General features: G+C 37.6%; 1 protein-coding gene across 1 annotated transcript; it reads right to left on the reverse strand.

The window, feature by feature from the left end:
• Positions 1-720: 720 nt before the first annotated feature.
• Positions 721-15,967, reverse strand: LOC146140529 (sprouty-related, EVH1 domain-containing protein 2-like). Its single transcript, XM_083393125.1, has 6 exons — positions 15,682-15,967; positions 8,852-9,008; positions 8,192-8,360; positions 4,758-4,807; positions 3,937-4,323; positions 721-3,283 (listed from the first exon to the last, which is right to left on the reverse strand). The coding sequence occupies exons 1-6, from the start codon at positions 15,717-15,719 to the stop codon at positions 2,360-2,362; spliced, it is 1,725 nt and encodes a 574-aa protein (XP_083249251.1). The 5' UTR covers positions 15,720-15,967; the 3' UTR covers positions 721-2,359.
• Positions 15,968-20,874: the final 4,907 nt, after the last annotated feature.

Below are 20,874 nucleotides of genomic sequence, written 5' to 3' on the forward strand. Positions count from 1 at the left end.
CGTTCTTAACCATCTGACCTTATTTTCAATGGTTAAAACTAAGAATATAGGATGATCCAAGACTGCCAACATCTAGGACCACCATTTTGTTTTGTGAATTCCATTTTATTTGTGAAAATCGTATTAACTAATAACTACCGTGCTGATATTATTCAAAATGTTCTGGATTTATACCTGAAAGCTGTACGAAACCTTTAAATGTGAGTGAAAAGCAAATTTCTGGTCTTCGTTTGCACTTTTCCATTGTATGTAATTAATTTCAATTAGGGATATTCGATACTCACCGAGAAAAGAGGTTAATAAAACAGCAAGTATCACGATCCGATAACAAATGATGTAATTGCTTTGCTTGAATAAGTAAAATGGATTGAATTTGTTCAAAGCCTATATTTCCAGTTTTTTAGACTAAAAAATGGTTTATCGTTAAGAAGTTGAGTTACCTCCAGTTATTAAGCTAATATATTTTCGATAAAAGGTAGAAATCTCTGCGTTCAATTAAAAAATCTTGGCTAAATTCCCTATATTAATTTAATATCGGATCGGCACCGATATATCGGACATCCTTTATTTCAATTGTTTACTGTACAAATAAAAAGTCCGATAATCGCAATTCGCAATTGGATGACAGGACCGTGAAATTTTACGCATCAATGAAATCCAGTTAAAACTTATTACTGCTAAAAAGATTTATATACATTTGAATGGAAATACTTTTTTCAGCGTTTATTTTTCACACTGCTCAAACAAGGTTCTACAGGGGCGAAAGAACGAACGAAATCATAACACAAGTAAAATGAAACTTTTCCAGATTTCGAAATGGAGAAAAGCAAATAAAAACAGCCTCGAGGCAAATACGTACCAGAAAAAAAAAACTGTTGCACTTTATATTCATTTAAAAAACGCACGTACTCATTGACAACTATTAAATTATAATTAAATTTATTACCATATAGAGTGGCCTTCTCATTTTCCGAAAATACACTTTCACCTTGATTTAAATAAAAAGGAACGAAGGAGTCGAGCACCTGTATCCCACAACGAAACAGGGGAACTTCGCGGGGTAGATAGGTCTTTGTGGGGCAATACTGCAGTGCCGTACGCGAACAATATGTCACATGAACAAAACGTTTTACATAACACACACCTTTATCATGGGCTTGTGTACTAAGGGGCCTAAAAATCATCGCGAAATCAGAAAAAACGCGGAGAAACTTGGTCAGTAAAATGCCAAAAGAACGGGCGCCTTTATGGTGGACAAAGAACACTGCATTAGTTTTGTACCACTTGACGACTGGCTGATTGTCTATTACATTAGTCTGCAGTACACGATTGTTGTATGACAACCGCGTACAATAATATGGTCGATTGTTGTTGCGGGGTAGGGAAAAAATTGTACACTTTGTGGTTAACTAACATTCACCATTCTTGTGCTGCTGAAATATCGATTTTTAAAATTCTTTAAAACAATTGGGATTAGACCTACAAAATTGCAATCAAAAACGGAATGTTCAGTAAATAAACGTAAATCCAAAATAGTTATTTACGTTCTAAAAGCGTGATTTCAAGGTGCAATTTGTAGAAATTGCTGTCCTAGGGCTGTCTAGTTAAATCTTAAAACTATGAAGGGTACCATCTCAGGGACATCATCCATTCTAAAACGACATGAAAATACAACAAGTTTACGATGTCATTGGCAACGTGACGTCACGAATAAAAACTTGACAAAATAATTGGACATAAAAGGTCAAAGGTATTCGCACAAAAAATAAGATGTCAAATATAACATGATAGAAATGCGCACGCAGGCGGCGACGTAAAATAAATACTTTTCAGTAAAATGCTTCAAATTATTGTCAACAACCAGGAAAAGAGATAAATAAAACAACATGACATCACTTCAGACTGGCGTAATTAAATATTATGACATTTTTGTAACGATAGGGCGTTTTTGGGCACTTGGAACTTTTTATATATTATAACTGTTCTTGGTTAGAAATACGTAATCGATCTACTATAACCTAACTACTTTGTAAAGAGTTTGACAATACTTAGTTTTTTGGGAAAGCCTTGGAATCCCCGACAATTTCCTTTGCATCATGTAAAACGTCAACCAAATTGAAGATTAGCGTTGAATGTACTTGAGGTAAACAGTGAGCGAGTGATAGACGCGCGCATGTGTGATGTGTAGGGATGGAACATACCATCGGGATACAGTGGTCGCTCTAATTTAGCTGGCATTAGCAACTGTTACTAAGATGGGTCACTGTGACCCAAGTTACCCAATTGAAAAATGCCAACTAGAAGACATTATTCCAATAAACTTATACTTGTCCTACCGAGCAGCGGTCAATTAAGTTTGCTAATGCCGTCCCGGTAGATTGTGGCTTGGGCTGTTTTTTGGTTGGACGTTTACCTCGTGCCTACCGCCACAACAATGACACAAGACCCCACACCGATGGCAAGCTCTTAACAGCGGGTAGACGCACAGACACGGCACGAATAATGCAAATATGCCAAGTAGGAGCCAACGGCGCCAACACGATCGCGTGCTGTTTTGTGGAGTGCATGAACACATCTCGTCCGTATGGTCGCTTGACGTGTTCGGAAGGCAGCGCTTAAGGCAGCAACCGGCACATGAAACGCAACTAATCCGTTCAATGCAGACCTCGAAGGAATCCCGAGGCGCTTCTGGGCACGAACCCGGCCTGTTCTTATCGTGGTTAAATATTGTCTGACAGTGACGACATCGCGATCGTTCGCCGAGGTCTTCTTTGCATTTCCGTCGACTTTTCTCGTCGTAATCGGATGGTGTTAGCAGCGACGGCTGTTTGAGGCACTTGTGGTCCGAGTAGCCAAATGTGGGGCTGGTCTGGTACAACAGACTCTTGGCGTGTTGGTCTGCCGACGAGTAATCCTCGTAGCCCTTCATTGCGTTAAAGAAGTTATTACCAGTTCTATACGCAGCAGTGGCAGTTCGAGAATTCGGGCCGTAATGAGCGTTCGGGTACTTAACACTGAACTCTTCCGACACTCTGTTCCCCGTCCGATACGCAGAAGGGGTTTTCGACGACGCGATTTGAACATACGAGTTAGGTTTCGTCGGCTGCAAATCTCTTTGTCGCTCCAGGTGATCAAGATTCGGCGTTTTCGTTCGTCTTGAACGTGATCCCGAGTGAGTATTCGAATCCTGGCGATGCCGTGAACGATGGCGTCGGGATGGCGTCACTGCACGACGGGGTCCGGCTGTGGCATCATTTGAAAAGTTTGGTGGCTTTTCAAGCTCCTGAAAAATAATAACGGTGTTTACGGCTAATAGTTGACAAAATGCCTCATTGTGAATATCGCCGATCTAAAAAAAAGAAACATAACTATTTTAGTTCTTGCCGCACTCATAGTCTTCTTAAATCTTTTTCCGGCCTAAAATATTCTATTGTTCCACAATTAAAAAATTAAGGAAGCTTCTGTTAAAAATGAATAACCTTTTTTTTAATTTGCTCGATTTTTCCATGCTCATTGTTCACTGTAAAGAAAAAAGGTGACGAATCAAAACCTAACTAGATCTTTATGAATCGGTTTTGAGCTATATTTTCCAAACCGTAACATAGTGAAATATATTAAGAGTGCCCGAAACTGTCAAAAGAGCGCTTCACCCCCAGCAATCAATGCCAACTTATATAAATCCGAACCAAGACTTTATAAAGCGGTTGGCATATAACTATGATTGAACCAGGGCTTAACCGGAACTTTTAAATTGCTACGAACTGAAACTAGAACTAAACCGGATTCTGAAAAAAAATCCTTAAACCCTAACCGAACCTGAAGGTGAAAAGTCAAACGATTTAAGTTTAAGCAAAAAATGACTAAAAACATTTCGTATACCACAATATAACAGTTGATAATTATTGCAGATTGTACGAAACCAAGCTTATGACTCACTTTTACCAAGTTGCCATCTTTTACCGGCGGAAAAATGAAAGGTTGCGGGGAAACTACAGGCTTCTCGGGGGCAACGGTCACTTTGACGCTAGATTGACTTGAATCATTCGGTGGAGCGGATTTATGCGCGTGGCCAGGAATTGATGAGGAGTGACGTCGCATTGGCCGAGATGAAGCAGATGGATGTTGTTGCCAAGACGACGACGAGTAAGTTTTCGGCCGGTATTGTTGAATGGGAAGCGTAGAGAGCGAGTGGTAGCACTGAGGTTTTTCTGGTAACTTAAATGAACCCGATGACGCCGAGTTTTGCGATGATGTCGAGGGTTTGAGGGGGCGCGGAACGTCAGAAGGGGAACCACCGGGAGGGATGGGTGAACCAGACGACACCTGAAATTTTCATTTTTTTATAAACAAAAATCCCAACAATAAAAAAGGGTTTCAGGAAATTTATTTTGTTGTACTAGTTCATAAAGGTGAATAAGAATTAAACTGCACAATAGGGACAAAGCTCAAAAACTAACGAAACACAATAAGCTTTAATTGTTTAAATACTGACAACTGCGGAGATATTGAATGTCAATTACAAGTACAATTTTGTCAATGCTATGTTTTGGAATTGCTTGACTAGTTTTCGGGCCGTTTTAAATAGGGTGTTGTATTTAGATAAAGGTTTAGCAGTTATGCATTTCGATATTGATAATTCTGACAACAAACACATTCTTTGAAATTATGTGAATGTTATTTCAAGAAAAAATGAATCAAATTTTTCAAAGAAAAAGTAAAATAAACCGGTACTAAAATAAATTAATAATTAAACTTACCGATTGTGGTTCATCTGAGGTCGTGCTGCTTCCGCAACTCAAGTTAATCGCTGCGAAATACAACGAAAATTAATCCGAATGTAAATACCAGTGAAAAGTAGAATGATATAGTATTAAACTCACTGGTGCGTTGCTGACACTAAAATTATTCGCGTTCGTTTACAAACATTGTATGTTTCAAAACATATCAATCCTCATAATCTTGACATATTTTGCTTGGTTTGTTCGCCGGTCGCCGGTTCGTAACATAACTTTTTGGTTACATGTGATTTGCCACATTCATTTTTTATAATCATGGTCTATTCACGAGGCTAGATGGAAGAAGGCCATTAGTTATTACCGGTAAAACTTTATTTAACCTGGGAAACGCCGTGTTAGAATTAAACTAGTAAATACCCTGTTTAACCTGGGCAACACCAGGTATTTCGTCTATAGAAAATTAAAAAGAAAGTGGAAGCTAAAAACGGGCGATTTGACTTAATTCCGCGACGCTTGGTTAAGAATAGCCAATAGTTCGGCTTAAAACACATTTCGAACAACTTAGAAACAACATTCGTAAAATAGTGCATACGCTTTTGCGAAGCTTTTTAGCGTCTAGAAGACAAAAAAAACTGCATGTGGCGAAATGGCTGTTGCAGCGAACGCTTGGCGGAACACGCGCGCTCTTCAGGAAGTGTTTATCCGTGGTGGGTGTGATTCTCCCACGAGATAAGCAACAATAAAAGGCAACCTCCAGGTCCTGTTTCATAGAACAATCGTTCGACACGAATCAATGTGCACCAAAAAAGGGTGATATCAAATCAGTGAAAGCATACTGCTCGTTGAGATGGCTGCGATTAAAATATATAAAATCGATGGCAATAGAGAATGTGTCTCTCTTGTTCTTTAACTGCTTGCAATCCATATTTTATAGACCAATACTTTCGATTATTTTGGGCATTTTACTACTTTAAGAAAGCTTTAAGAAAGAATCTGATGGACCGATCAGTTTTGTACTTTTTATGTACCGAACAGATAGTGCTGGCAAGTCGAACAGATAGCGTTACCGATTTGTTACTCAATGACATTACATTTGGTTCTTTTTTTATTTGAACATTCTAAACATAGCTCAGTGGATGCTGCTTAAATGGACCATACTGAGAAAAGCCATGGGGAAGTACAAGGCGAACAAATTTTAATAACATTTATCGTTACTTGAGGTTTCACGAAAACAAATTGTATTTCTAATGTTATTGTTTTCCGGTTTGGTTTTGGTCGAGATCAGAACTAAACCTTGATTTGAAAAAACAACAACATATTTATTCATTCTAAATGTGCAAAAATAGATGTCTGCTAAAATTAGTCCAGGACCATAAGAAGGGTGTCAGCTCAGGCAGCCCATGGACGCGGTGAAATTGTGACACAGTGGGATTGATTAAAGAATAAACAAGATAAAGAACAAAAAGAGAGAAAGGGAGGAAAACTCTATAAAGACAAGAAAGCCGCGCTGCTCCCGCGTCAGACGCTTTGAAATTTTATGAACGCCCCGAGTGAGGGACAGCCGCTTGAATTGTATGTTGGCTGTTGGATAGTACATTCCTTTTATGCAGATAGATCATTTCCTGTTTACAAGAACGACGTTTTGCCGCTTAGAATCGATACGTCTGACTTAGAAGGAGGGCGCGTTTTATCTGACGACCAGCCCGCCAAATCATCATTTTCGGGTGTACAGACGGGTGGTTAAAAGGCATCTTCTATGACTGTGACATTTATTGCAACTCCCAATCTGGGTTTCATTAAGTACAAAACACAGTGGTTAAATATTCACAATTTACAAATACGACACGTTTCACTAAAATATTTGCCATTTAGAAGCAGCATTATGTCCTTCATTTTCAATTGTTTAAATTGTAGTACAGCTCAATTAATATTACCAAAGTTTTAACATGTCACGAAAAGTGTACAAAATATAAATGTAGTGCTATTCTGACGGGTAATGTATACACTGTACAGTACACGCATGTGTCACTTAAAATATACTTTTTAGGTCAGACTTTTCTAGCGGTAAAACTTTTTAATGACGTCTTATGTTGCATAGTGCAGTGCAGTCATACGTTTACCGAAAAGTCATACTTTGTATTTAAAAATCTTTGTAATTGATTTCGCAGAATGGCATTAAAAACAGTGCAGCAAAGTACCATATGTCCATGTCAATATAAGTTATGAATGCGCTACAAAGAGGTGTATCATCGCAATAAAATACCCGTAAAAGCATGTTTATTTTTGGAGAAGTTGTTGGCCGAAATAATTCCAGCCTGTCAAAAGTGTTTACTGTACCATAACACGGCGCACGCCACGATAAACAACGTGCAGAGCGAGAGCTGTTTTCCGTTTCTTACTTCGTTGCACATGTGCAAGTCTGCGTGATAGGTGCGATTGCTGAAATCAGGATTTAGAAAGCGTAGTGCGGCATAGCTTAAACCTTTAGGAAAGACGTTAATTACAAATACCATGCAATGTTCTGACGAGTGACCAGTCATCAACTAAGACTCAGCTCAACTATTATTTTAATGGCAAAAGTTATTAAAATCATTTCTCTTGCGATAGTTGGTATTTTTTAATCGCCAATTTGGACAGTATTAATTAATATATGCTGTTATCAATTAACTCCCAGTTATCAATTTACTCCCAAACTTGTTGGGACTTAATAGGAATCAAGTCGATTTATTTAAATCACGTTCAAAAAATAGTGAAGAAGTTTATAATTGAAACTATGAAATGAAATCAAGTGGTACAGCATATTGCTTTAGCACCCTATGTGCCCGCAATAGTAAATACAGTATCAACCATACATTCACATGTCTTTCTGCGACACATTTATCATAGCGAAGAGTGGGGGGCAGCTCACGACAGGTCTTCTGGCCGACTGAATGGGAAAAGGAAATGAACGTTTCCTAGAGCATGAACTGGTGGTGGGTGCGTTTACCATATTTTTGTATCAACACATAACGATATGACAGGACGTTGCGTCACGTGCCCTCGCATGCACAGTTTGAAAGAGGCGACAATGTAATTGGAAATTCACCTGCACCGCCGACCATACCATCGCCTTACAAAACAAACTGAGGTCGCGCCACTGCCTCTAGAAAAATAGGCCGCACTTACATTTACTTAAAATGCTGGCCAACGTCGTGGTTTGTGAATTTTTTTGACATGCGATTATATTTCAGTAAGGCATTTTTCATTTATAGAATAATTAGATGAAACATTTAATAAAAACAAAAACCCTATTACTTAAAACAACTTTTTAAGTAAACTATGTTGTCAAATTAAATCAAACAAGTTTTTGACCATGTCGGTTTGATTACAAGACCGATAAGTACACATCTGTCTCTTTTGCTTTACCATGAACCAAACTTGTATTGTCTAACTATTCTACAAGTTTCAATAGTCACCTTTATCAAGGTTCTCCAAAGCCACCCTAACTCCTCGATCAAAGGAGCGGGCATCTGCAGTTCCATTAAAGGCTAGGCCCATCTTCTGGTCAGCTATCGTCCAATAATGAAATATGGCGCTGGCTTTTTTAAACGGCATGTTTATCGGAATCCTGGAGTCCAAGGTTGTCTGCAGTCAAAAAAAATTGGAGGTTGGCGTATTCTTAATGTTATCATATGCCTTTTTTAGAATTGAAATGCTTTTGACAGTACCAATTTAAGAATAGCATTAGTGCCGACCGATTTAAGAAATAACGATCCTTGTGGTTCAGCTAAACGACTAGTGTTCAGAGTTCAAACAACAAATCGATCAACACAATATTAAAAAGTGTAGTTATGGTACAATAATTTTATATTTCTAGGTGTTTTTACCTGTTTGTCTATTGCTATCATATTTTCATAATATAAACATGTTTCCTATATTAACGGTGGTACTTTCATGCAGTTATTAAATTTTAATTTTAATTGTGCGAGTAGAAGATTTGAAGCCAATACGTTGCATTCGAATATGTAACGCGGAAATGTTGGAAATTAAATATACTATATTATTCCACTTCCTCCTACATAAACAATATACAAGGCTCCATATTACACAGCAGGTTAAATTTAAAAGAAACCCACCACTTTGTCATGGATTCTATAAGCGTAAAGACGATACTCGGTGCGTATCAGATTTTCGTAAATGGATACTTTGCTGAATCCGGACCCGAGATGTGGTGACCAGCCCAGCTCGCCTCGTATCATAACGGTAGCGTCGACTCGCACGATAGGTCGGTCGCTGTTAAAGAGAGACAAAAAAACGTTACGGGGTCAATCCCATCCTGTATAAACAGTTTACGACGTCAAAATGAACAACAAAAAATAAGACAGCTAAAACATGGATTGGTTTCATCCCAAACAGCTGTGTAATGCATCACTTTCGATCCTCGCAAACCCCGAAATATTGTTTTGGAACTTAACAGAATCTTGTAAAAGAATTTGTGTTTTGTAATTAATAATTTTTGATACACCCGCCTATATAAAAATGTCCACTAGAAGTGACAAAAATGTAGCTTACTAGCAGAACTTTAACTGGGGTGTGGGGGAGACACGAGTCCATCCTCCAAAAAAAACTATATTTTTTTGCGATGTAAGGGCAATTTTTTTCTGTTTGATCCATTTAAAAAAATATTTTTAAATTAAAGGCATCGCGTACTGTTGTTCTACTGTAATATATTGATTCAGGGTCTCTTCAAAATCTAATTTCTGGTAAATTATATGGGCCGAAAATTTATTTTCGGGACATATCTTGTTTTTGCCGCTATTCTTTTTTGGTTTCCTATGGTATGTTTCAGACCGGTTTTTGTCCGAAGCTTTATAGAAAAAGTATACATCGTAGAACCTTCAAATTTTCAGACATGGCGTAGAGTGGTATGTAGGTGCTTTCTAAAAGTTTATGAGGCTGCACCCCCAGGGGCCTTTGCTTGGGGGGTAAAAACCTGAAATATTGCGTTTTAGCACTTTGTAGCTAACAACTGCCATCTAGTTACTATGTGCAATTATAGCCGTTTGCGTAAATATATTACGTCTTGGTAATATGGCCATTGTATCGTAAGCCGTAAGGAACACCTATCTGACTTTCAAAATAAGATAAACACAATGTATGTTTTTGTGCTTTGTGTACACTTTTTACGTGATTTCAATTCAGCCATTCAGGCATGGTTTTAACGGCCCACCCATAATATATACATCAAGCAACCTGTATTTATGTGCCCATTGCGACAAGTCTCCTTCCAAAGTAAAAGTTTGTGCCATCCTTACCGAAAAAAGATGCACATCCTATTGGCAAAATATTTAGTAATTGTACATATTTGGTGGTGCCGTAATTAAATCTTAAGTGCTGTGCATGAAAAATGTCGAAAACGTCACATTGTTTGTTAACTCAGTGAAAGTCTTGTAAAATGACCAGGGCGGATTGGTCATGAAGGTAAAATCGCAAATCATAAGGGGCACACGATCGATAAAAAGAACACTGTGTGACAAAGTGCACATGTCGCACACAGGCGGGGAGTCGTTGTAAAAAAGGACGATCCAACGAACCAAGATCGGCCAGGAAGCAAGGGTAGGGAGAAAATGAAGTTGGCGGGAAGTTGCGTAAGCGAACCTGGCGTGATTTGACAGCCAACAACATCGGATACCGAAACAGATTCTCTGTCAGTCCTCTATTCGTGTTTGAGTGTTTTGTGAAATTGTTTAATCCAAATTATATTGTGGTAACAAAGACATGCTTTTAGAGATTCGCATCTTCTCGATGTTACATGGGCATTAACAAATAAGCTTACAAAATAGAAATTTCTTTCGCGATATAACCTGGCATTTCTAATAAGAGTTAAAATGTCAAGCGAGTTTATGTTAAAAGAAAGTTTTGGCACCTCAAAGCTGTGATTAATACACAAAGAGCCCTTTGTATGGTATATTTTACGCGGTAGGTGTACGGTTATAATGGCGTAAACACTTTTATTTTAAGCTGAATAAGCGCTGCAAATTGTTCATATCGAAAGAAAGACGATAGCTTCGCATTTTACTGCTAAATCCTATGAGTTAATAGCTAAGTTATTGAAAAATTATTTACAAGCTTTGTTGTCTTTGGTTTACCCTGTATCTGATCGAGCTACCACTATTCACCACTTTTCACCACGTTCGGCAAAAATACTCATAACAAACTGACAATGGTAAGAAACGGTGGCCAGGTAGGTCAAGTAGGTAATTACGAAGATAAATATATGGTACTTTAAACCAGTGGTTCTCAACCGCCGGTCCGCGGACCGGTGCCGTTTAAGACAGAATACTTTCGATAGAAGCGCAAAAATTCCCTTCACAAATATTAGGCTAAGTTTGCAAAACTTTCGTTTAAAAGAGAGCCACATTAAAGAGAGCGATTTTTGTCCGTATAGACGCCACAAAACGCGTGAAATTTACAAGACAAAATAAATCAATTTTCATTTTAGTCGTTAAACATGCTAAAAATGGAGTTTGGTGGGGTCATAGATTCGTCCCTAGAAAGGGTGTATATGTTACAACTTACAACCAAACATGTAGAAAGTCGCCCTGGTTTGCATTTTAAAAAGGAGCCGAGGGACGGATTACATTGCCTAGCGGGCCGTATTTTGCCCAGGTCTGTTCTAGAATAATTTGATAAAAAGGCGAAACGTCAACCAATTAAAGCGTGTTTCTGTAAACAAAGTTTTTGAAAAGTCACTACGCGTTTTTTGAAACAGAATGTACATGCCGCTCTGGTCATATGGCGACCGGCTGCAAGTGTGACTGTCGTAATGTTTTGACTTTACTGTTAATAAAAACGAAATTGTTGGACTAAACGTTCTGCTAGATAACCTGAAAAAGACATTGTACATTCTTAAGGGTAAATCACATTACCTTTGTTCGTTTAATTTAAGCCATGCTAAACCACCCTTAACGGCTTTATTAACGATTAACGTCACATTTTGCACAAATTTCCAGCTATCATTGTTAAGAGTGTCAACCGTGTGTCTCGTGATTCGTAAACACCCGTACAGCTTGATCTGACCCGCTACTGTAAAATAATACCACAACGCACACTGGTAATGTTGCTGTGTGCTGGAAGAATACCAAACATATGGCGAACCCCAGCAAAGCTTTGGTAGACAGAAAAAAAATTAAACCGACTCAACTTAAACTATCAACGTCGCCGTCGCTGAAGAGAGAAAGCACATTTACCCTCATTTTGCTAAGTTTGAAATATACTTTAGATAAAGACATGATAAATGATGCCACTGTACAAAATAGAGAGAAACAAACGGACACATATAAGAAAGAATATCACTACGCGACCATTTAAACACACGAGGCAAGATTATATTCAACTGAATGTATTACAATATGAGGCATATGGTAGACTTTATAAACTCACTACCATTTCATACTTTTCGATAAGTTAAATATTTAACGCACGAAGGATTTTTTTTAGAAATATTGCCGAACAAGGATGCGTAAGATCTGCGTAAAAATACCATATAGTTAAATAGATGTCGAGCCTTTACTAACGCTGTTCGTCAAAAGACAATCCGAAAAATCAAATAGCGCACGTTGAATTTGCGTCACGGGGAAACCGATTGAAACTCGGTGAAGCACAAATCCGCTTGTTGCTCTAACGCCTTTATCTTACCCTTGTTAGGAACGTTGCCCACGAGTCATCAATGCTCAAAGGTGAAACGCGAACAGCTAAGTATACACCAAAACCATAAAAAAGCAGCCTACTGAAAACTGCTGGACGACACTAGTGTCCAATTAGATTGGGGAACTATATGCTACCATAGCTCTGGGTTTCTAAAACTTATATGAATGTTTTGCCCTGTATTACCGAGACTTAAACAAGGATCATGACCGGCGGAAATAAGATGATATTTTCACAATGTGATAGATGCCACTGAACGTCATAAGAATATACAACTTTTATGCCTTAGTTTGTATTTCATTTTTGTTTTCTGTAATCTAAAATGATTTTATCAATAAAAAACGTGTGACGCAAATTGGATTTGCACAAGCTACATCTCTCCTAAACTAGTTAAACGGAAACGCTTTTATAAGTGTAGAACTAAGTAAGTTAACAGTAAACTGTGAGTCAGAGCGCAGTACAAAACTTGCTTGCATTTCGGTACAGGAGAGCTACCTTGCGCGGTTGCCTTCAGCTATTGGACCACTAAACAAATATTTATTACGAAAGAAAAAAAATGAGTAAAAATACAGTCCTCTTATAAGTAAATGTCGTAACAAATGATTAAAGGCAAAACACCTAAATTGGTTTAAATCAATTGTGGCAACGTTAATTGCTTGAAATATATTTTATTGTGAACGACAAAAAATTTAAAGACACATAAAAAAACAAAGTATGTCGCAAAATTATTGACAAGCTTCGTAGCTTAAGTCGCCCAGAACATAAAATTATCTGCCCACATTCCCAAAATAAAGGGATTGGGCCGCCACGGAATTTAAAAATATTACAGAAAGTCGCACGAAAAAAATGTATTGTGTCAATGCAGTTACTTCTACAAACAAGATTTTCGCACAGCGACATTTTTTGCCACGTAAACGCTAAATTTATTGAAAACTTATCGAGTCCTTGTCAGTTGGAATTGTATCGTTAGCAAACACTGCGCCGCCGGAGTCCGGAACTGCGCGAGAACTCTTGCAATCGGAAGGGATGGGCCGAGAGACAAACAGATAAGACGGGGTAAAAGTAAACTTTAAGCGTTCTAGCTTTAACGACGCGAGTGTGTGTTTAGCTGAAAATTGTAATTATTGAATTTAGCAACACAGACAGACATTCCTTCACATGTGCGATCTTGAAAATACAATACTGTAGCATAACAAACAACAAACAAACAATCGCATGATCAAGTAGTGTTTTTGAAATAAAACTAACTATGTATATGCAAACAAGGAACGTAGGTATCGTGTTTGAGTAAGTTACATCTTTATGTAATCGTGAATTTGCGTGGCCATTTTCGTTTTACATAAGTTGCCTAATAAGCTATATTTTGGAATTTGTCAAGCAGGACGGATCAAAATACTTTCCTTGGCCCAGCACGGTGTGAAACTTAAACCTGAACTAACACACACACGTATGCGCAAACCAACACACACGCACAAACATACGTACGTCCGCAGCTGTATAGACTGCGTATATGGGTAATATATGCCTCTACATTATGTGCCACATATCCTTAGAGCTAACCGCGGCCCTGGCTCAGATTTGTGTTTGCAGTATCTTTTATCTCGCAGAGAAAGAGAGCGACACGAAAAAGTTGTTTTCTCCTCACTGTACATCTCCTGGTCATGTATTTGTACCTTAGGCATTGGCCTAGAAACTACAGTTCTACAGCGGTAAATGCTTAGCAACATGGCGGCAATGGGCTCGACGCAACAGCAAAATACACGACATATATTGGGTTACCAACATTGTTATTTGCATGTTGTGGCTTACGGATACGAACTAAACAAACTCCGCATTTCGCGACACCATTGACCGGAATAAAAAAAAAATTGTTTAATGTAAAAACCAAAAATTTAAATGGCACTAACATTTCTACAATTTTGTTATAATATTTTATTACTATTATTTTTATTTTAATAAATTGTTTTCATTCAACCATTATGCTCCAAAGTTTTCATTCTCGTGTTAGTAAACCGTTCTCATTGAACGTGGTCAAAGTCCAGCTATATAAGTGCACAAACATCAAAATCATTAGATAATAAAGAAAACTTGAAAATAGAAAATAGAAAAAGAGTAATATCAGGCAACTTGGCCGAAACAAAATTTCAATAAGGTAAAACGAACAAGTGAACTGCCACCATACCAATCCCTTTTAATAGTCGCAGTATCAAAGACGCATTTTTGAACATATAACGCGCATGCCCGGTTACGGGAGACGGGGAGCGGGAAAAAGCGTCAACGGCAATTTCCTGCGCTGTCAACTACAGTGAGGCGCATTAAACCACCCTTCCCTTGTTTGCCAGTCGGGCCGAAACGTGTCTGATGATGTGACGTGTAAGCCCTTCGAAGTTGGACCGAAATATCGAATTCATGTTTTTTTAATTTAAAAAGATAAACCATGACACTACACATATCGACGTTTGTTAAGATGCAAGTCTCTGTATAGAACAAACAGTTTCAGTTTTTTACTGGACTTCAGTCACCCATAAATTACAATTCACGTAACTAAAGCAAAACGAAAAAACAATACCAACATGGTATGTTGGAATGGGGATGTCGCTACATTTTATTAAATAAATTAAAGCATAGCAACGCAAAAAAACGTGTAAGCGGCCAGTACGTTGTACGTGTTTGCATATGCCGCGGGCCGCGGCCCCAGCAGAACAGCAAGTAAATAACGAGAAAGGTTTATCACTGTTTATAGAACACTTTATTTTACTTTTTGGTAGAAGAAATATAGGTTAGTCAAGGGGTCGCATGTAACTGGACCAGGTAAGATCGTAAGAGCATATGGAAATTGCACAAAATATTTTATTAGAAATACATTTGGTAGGTCACGTTTGTAGGTTAAAACAGAACCAAAATGTTTCCATTATCCTAGTAACAGCCAGTTGTTATTTGGTTTAACTACTTTCGGGCAATAAACTTATAAAGCAGGTTGCTGTACGCATTTTACCATGCCTTATTACAAAATAAACCAACAACAAAAATACTATCTGCGTTTCACGAACAGAAACGATGCATTTTATTCATTTTCCTAAAACGTTATGTGGATTACAGCACCCGTCTCGGGTCTCGAGCATGTCATTGGCGGTTAGTCATTGGAAAGAAAAGTTGCCATTTCACAAGTACTCGGGAACTGCACTGCCCTTCGTCAGTTATCATTATTGAAACATATGTTTCACACTTGCAAGTTAATTTTTATAATTTTAAGACTTACTTCCAATCCATCCTAGCCTCGTTGGCTCTAAAGTCCATTTTACCAGCATGGCAGGGGAACAAATCGTGATGGAGTTCAGAAACGGTAACTGTCGAGGTTTAGACAAATCAACCGGCAGTAGTGCTGATGTGTCGCATGTTTTTGATGTGATATTGCCTTGCTTCAGGTAACTCTACTCCGAAGTTTTACGTATGTCCAACAGTTGAGGTGTTGTCACATAGTAGTCCGATTTATTTAAGCATACCAATAAGGTCACAGCCGTAACCTACGAAGATTATTATAGGCGCAACCTGCAAAATACACAATTAGTCTGTTATTTGTATACCTTTAAGAAAATCATTCACAAGCTAAAACAATACAAAGAATATTCTTGCGCCCAAACTTTTCTCATGATAGTCTATGGCTTACTGCTGAACTTGTTTACACGGACAAAGTTAAACTCGTTGGCAGTTTGCTTACCAATGTGATACTAGCACATCAGCAGCCACTCGTTGTTGTCGGCTGTGCACTCAAAGCGCCATTTTCTGCTCACCTCGTGGCGTATCTTGCTGTTCGGCCAAATAAAGCACTTTCATTCATAAATCCTGCCTCGCGTTTGCGTACGCCATTGAGCGTGGCGACAACAGTTTTTTAGGTCTCGAGCGGTTTCCCAAACGTGACAGAAAGATCGTTTTTACGGTAGTACGTTGCGAGACTAAAACATGAACGGCGGATGTGAACGCGGCAGTCGTTTGAAGTGCTATATGCAAAGCACAAGCACCGCAAATACGAGGAACAAAACGTTTTCCCGGAAATCCATGCTAAGTAACATGGCGTACGGAATAGAGACAAAACTGAGCAAAATTATAAAATACAATGTGACACATGTAACCAAAGTGGGCGAAATAATAGTGTGATAATAATAAAATAAAGTACATCAGATATGACCATCTAAAACTTGAATTATTTCAACGAACTCAAATTCAATACATATGATCTATATAATATATACATAAAATAATTTCAAATTCACGTGAACTCGCTTAGCACGAGCAACTTTCTGCTGCTTAACGATTAAATGCCTTGCCGCCGTAGATTCCTTCGCGTAGTCGTCCGTAGATATTACTCGACTAATGACCGGGCTAATAGCATGGCGCTCTGTCATCCGCGTCTCCCTGAGGCAAAGTAAAGCGGAAGTGTCGGGCGGCTGATCTGGTTAAACTGCGCGCTTCGCCACACGGCCGACATCAAAACTGACATTTTTGACGGCTCACTTGCCGCAAACGCCACCAATATATGGCGTAACTGTGGGCATGAAACGCAGCACGCGAGGAACCGTAACGATCGTGAAGCTGCTTTAAATACCATCACTGAGTGCTGCCTCTGTCCATAAAAGATCGGTGAGATAAGTGAAACTACAAGTTCCGGTTATTGTTTAGTCCTATTCTCATTAACTAATTTCCGTAAAATACGTTATTTTTAATTATTGTTGTACTTTGTGCACAATCAAAAGGTGAAACCTGGTTAAACGTATTTCATCCTTTGATTAATATTTAGGCATTAAAAAACAAAGATTATATTAAAATAAATATATTTGAAATGTACATCTATATTTTCTTGCAATAAAATTTACAACTCAATACATTGCTTTGTTTATTAAAGTGTCAACTATAACTATGATATTATTAATTGCCTCACAAGATAGCTGTCGAATTATTAAATACCAAACCGCAATTAGAATTAAAAATACCGTCTAATCACAACAAAAATACGTCTATTTAGGTTCGGCGTGCCAAAAAGCATACACGCGGTCGTTTCATTCACAAAACGGCTAACACACGTTGTGAGTTTATGAATGGTTTTACATTCTCGCTTAGGGGCATTGCACTGCGCACGGTAGTAGCGATAATATTCGCACTGGAAACTTTCTAAACAGACATGCAATCTCGTTTGTGGCAAATCAACACTTTTTCAAAACGGGATATCCACTGGGGCCTAGTCACGCATTTCACAAATATTTTAATTTTGAGATAACTGACCTTGACAATACAGACAAGAAATGACGACACATGCTACCTGATACTGGTGAGTTAGGTTTTGTATTTGACAGACACCTCTAAGGAGCAACCAATACATTTCAGATGTGACATAACGAGTAATGCCCAAAATACTCCATCCATTAAAATATTCGTAAAAACCTGGCCGCACATAGCCACATGAAATCTGTTTAGCGATTAACCCATTAGTACATTGCACAGTAACAGTTGCGCAACAATGATTTAAAGACAAAACCTTCCTGTACGAGTTTCACACAATCCAGGCATTGTTTGGGACACTCGGATTCTTGCGAAGGAACCTTAGACGATTCTGTTGCCATCTACTTAAGCAGCCACTTCAGCCTTCCACCCCGACAATTTTTGGCGTCGAGCAGTCGGCTTACTAGCACATATCTCGCAAAGAAATAGGCCTGGTTACAAAATCGACCAGGGATTATTATAACACTACAAAAATAACTTAATAAACTGTAACGTCAATATACTCTTACCTTTTAGAAAAACAAAAGACTAGCTTAATATGAAATTTTACAAAGTAATTTTCCTAACAACTTTTCAAAAGTTAGTCAACTTACAAAACACGCATCGGCGTGCTAATTTCCTTCATAGCATGGACAAATTAGGATGCGTACCTATATCAAAAAACATCAGTACTGCCATACTACTCAAGCCGCCGAGTCATCGAGCTACTCGCTCACTCAACATAATTTTGTGAATGTAAACGGAGACGAGCGCCGGTCACGTGACAGCAATGAACGGCAGCGATCGATCAAACACTGGCTCGCTTCCGGGGCGACGAAGCTATACATTATTCAATGGCAGCGTTTTTCGCGCCTGTATCGCCAAGGACTTGACTGCAGTGTATCTTCTGGGACTAAGTTAGAAAATATGTTACAGTTAAATAAATCTCAAAGGGTGCTTTTTCGGAAACCAAGGTTTAGGCACAGTTTTGTAACGTTGCCATGATTCTATGTGAATATATATGTGAGTAATCAAAATAGGTCCAATCAAACACTTTTAAACATCTAGACCAGTCAGATTTTAATCATAAATAATTACCATAAAATAAAACTAGCGTTTTTTGCACAATACAAATGTTACCTATATTATAAAATCAATAAAAAAAAACTACAGCAATTAAAAAAACTGCCCCTTGTAATGAGTGAAGTAACTGAAACGTTTATAATAAGTTGTTAAAAAGTTATTTTAAATTAATGATTATGCAAAAACATGCGAGAACATTAGTTAAATCAGTGTGCCCAACCTTGATATGGCTGCAACCAATTTTATACAACCCGCAATTTTGGTAAAATCAGACTAGAATCATATTAATTTGGAGAAGTTTTCACATTTCTAAACAATTGTATCAGAATTTGCTGAGAATATCAAGAATATCAATTATCAAAACAGCTGGTTTACTGAAGTAAATGATATTACCACAGCAGGTGCTTTTGCCCATTCTATACTATTTTTTAGTTTATATTGTTTGAGTTTTTCTTTTTTAATTTGTCAGTTTAACAGTCTGCCAGTCGGTCAGTTTAACTAATAGTCCAAGGCGACCCCCCCGAGACAACCTCTTGCGACAACAAAGGGGTCTCAAACCCCAGGAACCACGAAGTTCAATGAATGCAAACAGTTTTTCAGCAAACCATATTGATTTTATGTACTACCGTGAATAACTTACAACTACACCATACTCATTCAAATAATTTCAAATGTATAGTTTTAACTTTATTATTAATAATTTCCTAGTCTTTATTATTATGACACAGATTGGAAAACATTTAAGTTGAGCAAAAAAGTTGTTTTTTAATTGGCACAACTTATTTATAAATAGCTGTCTGAAACTCAATATATATGAGTTACACAAAGCAGACACTGTTTTGGTATGAAAAATCAATGGTAAAAACATCAAAGAAAAAAGTGGAATTAATGTAGTTGTTACTAAACAAAAAACAAACTCCTGTTGATACTCAAATTGATAGTGTAACTATATAAAGTCATGTACAAATGCAAATGTTATCATATTGTTATCTCTGCTGGAAAGTATGGCAGATCTTAACAAGATCTTGGAGGTGCACAGCCCCAAAATAAGAGTGACGAGGTGCAAATAAGGTCAGAAGGACACCCCGCTACTAGAATGTATGTGAAAATTTGGTGCATATTTATTTTGTGGGGGTCCATGTTTAGTCTGTAAAAAAAATTGGGATGTACTTTTTTTTTTAAATGAAAGCACAAAGGTTTTTTCAATGAAAGCACAAAAGGTTTTTATACCCAAGGTATGTAAGCTACACAGGCCCTATTTAAAAACAAATAATATTCATATACTTATTGAGCTACATATATACACAAAACTTGGCACAGGTGGCAGCCAATGAAATTGTTGATAATTGTTTTGCGAGATTTGCCAAATTTAAGTTAAAATCATTAAAAGAATACAACATTGGAGATATCCAGTGTGCGGTTTATGCAAAATTTGCATGCACACCTGAATTATTAAATTGCACCCCTAAACTCCAGAAAAAGGTTGACTTGTGAAAGGAACTAAGGTGTGCATGAAACCTGGATTGCATCTACATAACAAAAAATTGGAACTCCACAGTAATTTTTCTTCAAAAAATACCATAAAATGCAAACAGGTAAAATATCAAATTTATAAACACAGCTCATGATTCCATCTATATCTAAATGTGCCATAGGCTATAAGTAACTGTAAAGCTAAACCAATGAGTGAAATAATTCATAAATCTTTTAACCAAAAGAGCATGACCAAACATTAATGTATTCAAACGATTATTCAAAACATTAATCAAACAATTTTTAGTAAGAGTGTAACATTCCTTAAGTACAAAAGCACATTTGCTACATACAAGTAAATAACTAAATTGCCAGAAGGGTAACTATATAAGCACAGAAATATTTATTTTCTAGTCACTATATGGGACCCCAGACTTATAATATTGATAAACAAAACAGTGATTAGTGATAACTGTACTTATAGAAAATATTTTAAATATAATACTGGACAAGACTTTGAGCTGCCTATCGCATTAAGCTTGTGTAAATGTGAAAGTAGGTCAACAGATTACTTTAACATATACAATGGATTTCTGGTAGTTTCAAATGCTTTTAACCGCTCTATTTACCCTACTTCTGTGGA

This window comes from Ascidiella aspersa, chromosome 6, assembly GCF_963924565.1.
Source record: "Ascidiella aspersa chromosome 6, kaAscAspe10.2, whole genome shotgun sequence".
In the NCBI taxonomy this organism is placed as follows: Eukaryota; Metazoa; Chordata; class Ascidiacea; order Phlebobranchia; family Ascidiidae; genus Ascidiella; species Ascidiella aspersa.